The sequence below is a fragment of the Thermobia domestica genome, chromosome 10, assembly GCF_964235325.1.
Source record: "Thermobia domestica chromosome 10, izTheDome1.hap1.1, whole genome shotgun sequence".
NCBI classification, from domain to species: Eukaryota; Metazoa; Arthropoda; class Insecta; order Zygentoma; family Lepismatidae; genus Thermobia; species Thermobia domestica.
In genome coordinates this window covers 142,590,923-142,602,058 of record NC_137463.1, presented here as the reverse complement: position 1 = coordinate 142,602,058, position 11,136 = coordinate 142,590,923, and the positions used below count along the sequence as shown (strand labels likewise).

At 35.8% G+C, this 11,136-nt stretch overlaps 1 protein-coding gene across 2 annotated transcripts in view; it reads left to right on the top strand.

The window, feature by feature from the left end:
- Positions 1-4,510: 4,510 nt before the first annotated feature.
- The window catches only part of SmydA-4 (SET and MYND domain containing, arthropod-specific, member 4), a 541,800-nt gene continuing 535,174 nt past the window's right edge, over positions 4,511-11,136 (top strand). For both annotated transcript variants that reach the window (XM_081728628.1, XM_081728627.1), the window contains exon 1: positions 4,511-5,013. In XM_081728628.1, the coding sequence (XP_081584754.1) occupies positions 4,990-5,013 (24 nt within the window). In that variant the 5' untranslated portion in view covers positions 4,511-4,989. The remainder of the gene's footprint in view (positions 5,014-11,136) is intronic.

Below are 11,136 nucleotides of genomic sequence, written 5' to 3'. Positions count from 1 at the left end.
ATGTTAAGACTGAAGAGACCTTGCTACGACAAGGAACACAAGATCAGTCTATTGTTGAGATGGCTTAACCCTAATGTAAGAATTATGAATTGTTGGTTCGAAGGATTTTGGTTTTCTTTTTTATTTTTTTATTTCTTTTTTTCGGTAGTAAGATATTAGTCAATTTACAGAAGGTTAATAATTAACTAAAACAAAATTTGGAGTATGGTCATCATTAATTCTGCTGGTAGAACTTAAGAGCAACCCAAATTTTTAAAAGTCAACGCATAGTGAGCGTATTGCCTCTTGGACTCAATAAATAGAAATGAAATCCATGTAGGCTCTCTTGTTTGGAAATTGTATGGAATTTCTAGAATTTAATTAGCTTTGCAATTTTTATTCATTAATTTCACTTTGTAATTTAGGATCCATAACTATGTAAACTCTATGAGAGTAAGAAGCGAGGCATCGAACACCTATTACAGTCTAAAAAAAAAAAAAAAAAAAAAAAAAAAAACTGTACTTGTTAGAAGGTTAGACTATTTAATTAATAAGCTGCGATTGCATAACTCATAACTTTTTGTCAGTCAGGAAAGACACAAAAATAATTGGGTAACAATATTTGTCATGTCTACATACTAGGTAATGTACCATAACTAGTTGTTTTTTAAATACAAACTACAAACGGTAATAATATGACAATGCATCCAATAACGAGAAAAAAAATGTACCATGCCCAGAAATCACAAATTATCTTGCATTTGATATAGAGTTTATTCTACCGTAACAAAATTACTCTGGTACTCCTTCATAGAAAAAGAATGGTATTATCAAAATTTAATTTATTAGCGCTCTTCTTTCTGGGTATCCGCAACACACGTCGTTAACCGAGTACCAGCATTAGTACCTAGCATTTTACACCCTATAAGTCAGTTAAAATTTCTAATGTTCGTTAAGGTTAATATATGTTTAATATTGATATCAGTCAAGCCTGGTTTAATAGATTCAAATAATAAAAATTAACTATGTACTTCGAAATTAACAATACGCATCTCACGACTGCTTGGTGCTTGGACCTACTATGCATAAGGGTAAAAGGTTAATACACGAGTAGCCAGTTAATAACTTTAAAATACAAGTAATATCAAATTTATTCAAAGCAACAAGCTGTCAATACCTTTAACTGCGTTCTCCACAACTCTGCTTTTAATGTTATATATTGTAGCTGCGACTTATAGTAAAATTTGTATTGTTATTTACCCGGACAGGTAAAACCTATGACTGTATCTTTAAAAAAAAAAAAAAAAAAAAAAGTGGAAAAAGAAAAGTAAATGTATTATCAGTTCATCTGAAAACGCATAGTAGATCCAACAACTCTGTCAAGTAACGTGACGCATATTTTTTTTCTTTTTTCTGTTTTCTTTTTTTAAAGTCCAAGTTTCAGCGGATGTTACGGTGTAACATTAGCCTTGTCTTGAAACTAGGGTGAAGCCGCCACTGATTTATTTCGGCCACTACTGACGTGAGGTGAGCCTAATCTTGGGGAGAATTGGTAGAGGATCGTTATTGAAATTTGGTTCTTGTAGGCACCATGCCAACGTGATTGTTACTTTTATTGTCTTTTTAATTCTTCCACACCTTTGGAAAAGGTAACAGAACAAGCCAGGATGAAAGGATTGACGTAAATAAGTAGCCGATGATAAACACGTATTAAATTATCAACAAACAATTCCCTGAAGTACGTGACGAACAAAAGTCAGAGCGTTTCTGAGATCTCTATTCTACGCAGTTAAGAAAAATTACGGAATTGAGTTCTCCTGAAGTATGACGCTCAGAATGAAATGAAATTTGAGTTGTACGTCCCACGGTTATGCCGGTTAGGCTAAAGGAGACGGTGATAATGAGTAATGAATGAAATGGTGGAATGAAGAAAGTGGGAGGAAACGGGAGAACCCCGAGAAAACCCACGCACACGGTGTTTGTCCACCACAAAGTTCACTTGGCGGGAGCAGGGTTTGAACCCGAGACCCCTAGCACCAGAGGTGAACGCTCTACCACTGAGCCACCGCGGCCCCCGTATGACGCTCAGAATTGTTCTAATTTCGTCAGTGTCCCTGCACATCCTAGATGTCTTGGGTTGCGTTATTTTTAAAAAGGAAGGGAATGACAGTGTTTGATAAAATTGTGCAGCTTTATCTCAAAACCAAAAAATAAGAACAGCTTCTGCCGACTCAGTTCCTGAGTGGGTGATCTTACGTCAGACGGCGCATATAAAAATTAGAAAAGGAAATTCTCGGGTGTGATTTTTGGGGCTAGTATTGTGTTGTGTTCGCTTGTGCGGGACTTGGTTCAACGTCGACGCGCGGAGTGTCAGTCAACACTTCGTGTAGAAGTTACTCCAGGTATGTAAGAAATGAATCTTTAATATTTTCTACTAAACGGCAAAGAAGGGGCAGATATGAAGGTTGGGAGGCTGAAACTTCGGACTTTAACAACTTTCCGTCATTCAGGTCATTAACTCTAGCTTAGTAAATTATTTTTGCAATACGTTTCTTTTTGGACATTGGTAGACTGCCTTACAGTCGTGAGATCGCCAGTAAAAGTAAAGGGCATTCAATTTCGTGTTCAATATTACGAAAATAAACTACATAAATTGTTAAAATATGATATTGAATAGAACTCTTGTAAATCTTAATGAAATGCTGAACTACTTTGGAATTCTTATTTTGTAATTATACTGTATAAATTATTTTAACTAGTCTGGTAATAAATTTACTAGCTTAAAGAATTATTTAATTTTCTAATGGATTACTGTTCTAGAGTTAATGACTATTATCAACTGTTGGGAGGATCAGTCGATAGACATATTATGCTACTCGATCCCGTTAGTGTATTGTAGCTAACGTCCCCGTTTTCTTTATAAGTGTCCTGTGAACTTGGCGCTGATGACAGAAGGTTTTCTCGAGGCTGTATAGATAGCTGACTACTCACTATCTTATCCAAGGGACATGATACTGGGAGTTACTTAAGCAAGTACTGAATTAGAGTGTGAGACGCCGTCGTGAACGAAAGGTGTGTCGGAATCGAGCCTTCTCTATGAGTCTCACTCTCCTTCAATCTTACTCTTCCGACACCTACTCAGTGTGCATTCACAACAATGTAAGACTTGCTTAAGGAAGATTCTCCTAGAGGAACGGTCTGGGACCAACTTCGATAATGGCATGCATGGGAATCTAATACCCATATTTGGTAAAGTAAGTATGTTCTTTTTCAGGATCCTTCTAGGGACCCCATAATTAGTGTTTTACATACTTACGTAGTAACTAAATTAGGGTCGCCACTTGACCCTTGCCAACGCCCTCAGATTTTAGTGTAAAATGCAGTGTGTTCATACACACACAAATATATATCGTAATATAATATAGCTCGTTTTGTGTAATTTTGTTTGTCTGTACATAATGTTAATATTAAATATTTGCCCTACTTTTTGAATCTTATAGTTCCAGTCTGTGGTCATACTTGTACCTAGGTCTCGTAGATAAATCAACAACAGTAAAAAGGAGCAGAGTGGCTCAGTGGAAGAGCGCTTACATGTGTTGCGTGGAGTCCTTGGATCGATCTTTGGCTAGGAAGTTTGTGGTGAACAACATCGTGTCTATAGGTTTTTTCGGGGTACTGCTATTTCTTTCCACATTCTCATTCCACCAATTCTTCCATCATTATTTACTCGCCTTAAACATCGTGTCCCTTAGCCTAAATAACATAATCGTATGACGTAAAACTGAAAGGTTTCATTTCAATATCCGGTAAAATACATATCCTCAAAAATTCTACTTACAATATGTTTAATCTATTATGTCCGTCTGATGATTTTATCAAAACTATTGATTCAGCAAACAAAATGTTTTTAAAATTTGCAAAAATATATTTTAATACAGATTATATCGGTTCCCTTTTCACAATCAATTTAAAGGGAGACAATAATAATAATAAACTCACTGAACGTCCTCACTATAAGCTAGGTATTTGTCTCAGAAAATACACAAAAATGGCATGTGATATGTTAATATGTGCTTTGTAGCAAGAAATAAATATTCGTCATAAAAGCCTACATAAAAGTGTATCACATGCTCTCATATTTTTCCTCCCATAACTTTGTTGGATTATTGTACGATTTTCAGAAATAGATCCTGTCACATGCATTCACTTTCTTCCTTTATAATTATCTCGCTAATCTCATTTTTCTACACTTAGGGAATAAGAAACTGATACTAAGATAATTTATAATTTTCTTTTCTGCAGTATTCTTGCAAAGGACGAAATCAGAAATAGAAGTTCTACCAGCGTATAAACTTTTCTTTAAATTTAAAGAACTATTTAAGAATAGGATGAAAAACCGGTGTTGGAACCTTGTAAAGCCAAATGACCTCGTTTCACAGAACGAAAATAAATAAACTTGGCAAAACTTTCAGGTATCTCTGTTTCTAAATTTAGATTCCAACGGTTCAAACTGGTAACATTATGCATCTTATGTGGAATTGCTACACACGTTTTCTTTACAGGCTGAAGTTGAAAGTGGTTTTACGGAAAATAGAATATGTAAAGTATTAGTATATTCAATACTTTATATTGTTTCTTATCTTGTTAGTTGGAAGTAACATTGAAATAAGTGATGATGTTCTAGTTCGTTGACATTTGTTAAGAACAAAGTATGAAACAGTGCAGGGGTAGAAAGTGCGATTTAGAAAGTAATGTACGAAATAAGTGTGACTCCCAATTCTACAGTATGAAATACAAAATAATACGAAACAAATGGTGAAAATTTTTACAATTCACACCACTTCTTGCTCACCAAACAGAGCTGACTTTTCTTTCAAATTTGTGTTGATAAGAAACGTAGTGGCTTTCTGAAACAGTGGTTACAAATCAATCTAAAGAAAGTTTCCTAGTTGAAACTAATCATATACTAAAGCAAATTAAATAAGAGACTTTTGAAGTCAAATTTTCAGAATGCATAAATCAAGAAAACATAAGGTAAGTTTATATCCTAATTTACAAATCGGAACTGAAAAGACTAAACCGTCTCCTGGAATATAAGTTCGTCTACTGGGCACACAGACGAAGCCCAGCTAAATATCTGAAAATTAGTGTTGGCTACGAGTCTTGACGAGAAGGGAAATAAGGTCTTCGTCTCGTAATTTTTTTTATGAACTCTCTTCTACACTCAATTCTCGAAGAACACTTTCTCGTCTGGTCTCGATTCTTGCAAAGCTTTTCTCGTCTAATCTCTTAATTTTTCTAGTCTGGTTTAGTAAATTTATGTACAAAATTTATGACCTAATTTTCCTTTTAATTTCATTTACAATTTATCAGAATCCTTCCGTGTCACGAGATTTTAACGAAGTGCGTGATATAACAATTTAAATCATATTATTATTGAAGTACATTCTGTAATAACTTGCAAATTTTAAAACTAGATTTATGTTCATAATTATATATCTACAATAATTTTGTTAATTTTTATTTTTTACTAGGAATCATGTAACAATAAAATGGTGTTTTAGGAGGGAATGCGGCGTAGAATCCACACTGCGTACGATCCAAACTGCGTAGGATAAAAAAATTCAGCTCAAAACCTGTTTGGACCCTACGCAGTTTGGATTCTACGCAGTGTGGACCCTACGCAGTGTGGATTCTATGCAGTTTGGATCCTACGCAGTTTTGGTCCTACGCCGTTGCCCTGAAATAATTAAGTTTTAATCATGCGCTCAAAAAATATTTTTTATCATCCCTTTAATTTGTTTAACCTGTGCAGCTATCAATTAGGGTTATATTCATGGATTCCACACGATCTAAACTGCGTAGAATCCAAACTGCGTACGATCCTAACTGCGTAGAATCCACACTGCGTAGGATCCAAACTGCGTACGATCCACACTGCGTAGAATCCAAACTGCGTACGATCCAAACTGCGTACGATCCACACTGCGTAGGATCCGATTTGCATACGACCAGGGGCGTCGCTAAGGGGGGAAAGGGGGGAGCAAGTCAAAGACTTCTGATCGAGTTGTCATTTTCTTACCGAGTTGTTGTGAATTATCAATTCTTTTATGGACTTGGCAGTTGGCACAATTGAAGATTTATGTAATTAGTCTAGGTTTTTGGCTAGGTGGGGCTTCGTCCCAAATTTACCAACTTCTGAACAAGTTGGCAAATTAAAATGCCTAGTTGCCAGTTGTCGTCATCTTCAATCAGAGCCGTAGCTAGAGGGGGGACAGCGGGACGCTCGCCCCGGGCGCTGATAGCAAGGGGAGCCGAACGAGCAAGAAGAAAGGAAAAGTGTTGAAAATGAATAAACGACGCGGTGCCCCGTAAAAGTTCTGGTACCCTATTAAACCAATATTGTCGGTTAGCAAAGAAATGGATTTGTTAAAGATTTTCTTGCTCGCTCCGCTCGCAGCTCAAACGTTTCAATAACAGTCACAAGTTTTTCACTTATTAAAGAAAGTTATTATACATGATTTATTAATGACGATGTGATATCAAGGTGCCGAGTAATGTCTTATAGATTATGCAGGAGCATTTTCAAAGTCAAACGGTCAAAGTCTGAAATGTGTTTTGATTGTAATGAATTTGCTTAGTTAATCACGCCTTTCTACCCAATCGGGTTTATCACGATGGTGAGAATGAAGGTATGAAAAGTAGAGGAGTGTAGAGAACATGCAAGCTGCTGTTTGCGCGGGAATATTAAAAATGAAAGTAAACAAGAATAGTAACATTTTCGAACTTGAAGAAGTTGTAAAATAGAGGCTTAAGAGGTCAGAACTTAACCAACGATTTTGTCTTTTCCAAAGACTGATCATTGCCAGGGATTTTTAAAAAATCAATTGACATATGAATTGCTTCCAATTTGAATGTTTTTATTCGAATCATTTCTCCATGGATATTTTTTCTTTTTGCATATGTATCCAGTTGTGATATTTTTACCTATCTGCATACATACAAAATATACACACATTATATATCCGTATGTTGTAATGCGCCGTTAATCTGTACCTGTACCTCAGCGCATTACTTCATATTTGGACAAGGGGCGATTCGGATATTGGTCTGTACCCTCGGATATTAAAATTAAAACTTAAGGAAACTTTTTCGAATCGATAATAGAATATAATCGGATTGATTATAAATATGTGAGTTTGTTATTTTGTGATCGGTAATTTTATTTTAAAATATGTGGCTGTAATGATATCAAACCTCGGATCAACATATCTAATGCTAATTCCGACTATTTTAGTATTTATAAATGGATAACTGTGTTTAAATTAACTGACCAGATGAATATTTAAACATTGAGAAACTATTGCGAACTTCGTTTCAAAGAATGGACAAGTTACAGGCGTATGGATTGAGAATCAATTATGATTTGTAATGATGACTATGTCAGAAGTGTAATACTAACTTTGAAACAGCTTCGACGGAATATAATGTAAAATAGTTAATATTATGTAATATGAAGAATTTAAGGTAATGAAGAATATGATGTATGATGAATATTGAAGGATAAGAATAATAATAATGTTTAACGAATATTTGAAATGTAAAGATATTATTTAATAAAGGCTGTCAGAAAGTTAGAACAAACAAAATAAAAGTCAGATAAACATTCATATGCTGATCTGTGTGTACTTTTCTGCGTAATATGAATGAAAATGTATATGATTTTATGTACAGCATAACGACCTAATCACGTTATTCATATGTACGTCAACAACGTTACAACATTGTACTTCGCTTTGGGAGTTTCTAATTTGTACACCGAACCTCAAATCGATTTATAATTGGAACACGTACCCGTGAGAGTAGGAGAATTTTAATGTATTCCGTTACATTTCACAAAAATATTTTTTTTACCGTAAAAGATTCGAAATTAAACTACTATTCAAATAGAGAATAAGATTACGAAAGTTTACAAGGCATTTATTCCAAAGTTGGGCGTCCGCTTTCGTCACGTTTTTTCGCTGTCATCTCCTTTCCACATTTTCTGCAATTTCTTATTAGGTTCATTAGTCCGTCCTCTTCACAAACTTTTAAAAGATTTTGCTCGTTATCAATGTATTGCTTCACAAATGTTAAAACTGTTAGTTCATTGCCCTTGTACATTCGCCATGTTGATAACATAAATGCCCGTTTCTTTCCCACAATGCAACTGTTCGGTTACCTTGCGCCAAGTAGTTCCCTCCGCTCGCCGTATAGTCCCATGTTTATAGCCGCTTATATATAACAAATAAACAGATTTTCCGAGGCTCTTATATATTATCAAGCACACAAACGATCAAATTATCCATATCTTTCCTGTAAATTTTAAAAATTTCGCTGGAAACGGACGCCCAACTTTGGAATTTAACCCGTTTACAATTATTACTGGAAATCAATGCTGTCACCCATTTTGAACATTTTAAAAGAACACAGTTTTTAATGCATTGAAATTTCATTTCTTACGAATAGTTTGAAACGTTGTAAATAGTTGTAAAGAGCCTGGAGAGAATTTCATCAAAATCCTCCTACAATGGGGAACCTGTGTTAGACATGGAGTTAGTGAATGCAGATGGTGGCATTGGAAAAGTCCGGGTCTCCCGAGAACAGTGGTGATATCAGAAACCGGGCCCCAGCCATGAGGCTCCAGAAAAATGGGGTAACGAAATTTTGGGCGCGGGTTCTTTTTATACGCCTATTAAATATGGAATTGTACGTGGGTGGTGAAGTTGGTAAGGTTCGGGTCGTCTGAGCAAAGTGTAACGTCATAAATTAGGCCCTGTCTCAAAGGACCAAAAATGGTGTCCCGAAATTTTGAGCTTGGCTTCATTCTATTTTTCTTTTAAGCATGGAGTTATTGGATACAGATTATGGTGTTGGAAAGCTCCGGGATCTGAGACCCCAGAAATAAGGTCCCAAAAGTTTGGGTTCGGGTCTCTTTTATTTGCCTATTTAACATGGTGTTGTACTATAGTGTTAGCGTTTGAAAGGTCGGGGTCGATTAACGAAAGCGGTAATGTCAGAAATTGGGCCCTGGCCTCGAAGCTCCAGAAAATGTGGTTCCGAAATGTTGGGCTCAAGTCTACTCTATTCTCGTTTAAGCATGGAGTTGTTGCATACAGATGGTGACGTTGGAAAGATCCGATTCCCTTCAGCACAGTGGTGGTCAGGAACCGGAACCCCACCATGAGGTCCCAGAAATGGGGTCCCGATGTTTTGGGCATGAGCCCCTTCTATACGCCTATTAAACATGAATTGTTGTACGAGGGTGATGAAAAACTTGTATCTTCCTTTAAAAAAAAAAAAAAAAAACTTGTATCTTCCTTATAATTATTAGATAATAATCTCAGCTCCTAAACACGTATAAAAGATATCGAAGTTATATTTCAGCAAAAAAACAATTACCATAAAACATCTATTTGCATGTGTAATGATTGAAATGTATTATACTTTGCTTCCCTCCCAAATAAATAAATAAACGATTACAGTCGGTAAGCGTAAATCTGGCAGAACCTATTTTCCGAAATCTAAACAAATCACGCAGATTGTTTATTGCTTGTTCGAGATTGTCCACATTACATTTTCGGTTTTTCATTGTTTGTAATTAACTTATACCATAACAGAAATTCCCGCTACGAACAATCTACACGTAGATATACGCCTATGTGTCTCGTCTCGGAGACTTCTGGGTCGCGGTGGCTTAGTGGCAGAGGGTTCACACATAATGCGTGGGCACGCGTTCCATACCAACTTGCGCCAAGTGGGGTTTGTGGTGAACAAACACCGTGTGTGAGGGTTTTCTCGGAGTTTCTCTTTCCCACAACTTTTTCATTTCAACATTCCATTTATTCTCATCATCTCCGTCTCGTTTAGCCTACCCGGGATGACAGTCGGACATTAAACTTAAATATTTCATTTTCATTTTCACATTTAGAGACCCTGTATCTGAGTTTCTTGAGTGCCCCAAATGCTAAATAATAATGGGTTGGAAGGCCCATGAAGTGTACTGCCTGGTACACCCATTATCTCAACTTGCCCAAAAAGTTAAGGGCTCACGTTAAGTTATCGCCCCAAATCTTTGGTTTTCACACCTTATTAACTGTATTGGCCCAAAATATGAAATTTGTTAACCCGTCGATCTTTATCTCGACTAGCCCAGAAAGTTGGGAGGCTCTGGTGAAGTTAGCCCCCAAATTTTCGGCGCCCATATCTCAACTATGGGAGAACGAAAGCTGAAATTTGGTAGCCCATCCAGCCCGCAGACATTACTATGTGGACCATTCATTCTCTGGATCAGCCCAGAAAGTTAAATTAGTGACCAAAATCTTTGGCGCGCATATCTCATTAACCCTTTCGACTTTAAAGAGAGAAAAAAATGTGTAATTTAAATAGACCTTTTGGATGTATAAAATCTCATGTTTTAGGTACCGTAATTGAAATCGGAATAAAAACTAGGGAGTTTGATATGTTAGTAGGTTTATGAGGCGCGAGGCCGTAGGATGAGGAAATTTTGTATCTGGCGACAAATTCCCCCTCATAAAACTAGACTAATTATATAAACATTCAACTGTGCCAATTGCAAAGTTCATAAAGAAATTGAAAATCACAGCAACTGGGTAAGTAAGAAAATGCTAATCCAAATGTCAATTGAAAGTAACGGCAGCCTTTTAAGTAAAGATTGGCAACAACGCATTTTAATTTTTCAACTAGGTCAGAAGTTAGCAAGGTTGGAAAAAATAGTTTAAAAAAAGAACAAAACACGTGTTTAAAACATAAAAAAGGTGTTTAAAATGTTTTAAAGATGTTTTAAAACACACACGAAAAAATACGTTTTAAACATTTTGAACGGTTTAAAAGATTATTTTAAACATATTTTAAAATCGTGTAATCACGTATTTATTAAGACTTTTTTGCTCTTGCAACCGATCTTTTCATTTATTTTATTCTCTTAAAGACTACACAGTGTTGGGTACAGAATATTTCAGTATAGATTAGTAATTCTCAACTTATTTCATATAACGACCCCTTTTATTACACCCTCTTGCCAGTGACGCTCATAAGTATTTTCTTGGATATAGTAAGCTTTTAAGGTAGATTTTAAAATTTACCTGCTATAGAGGT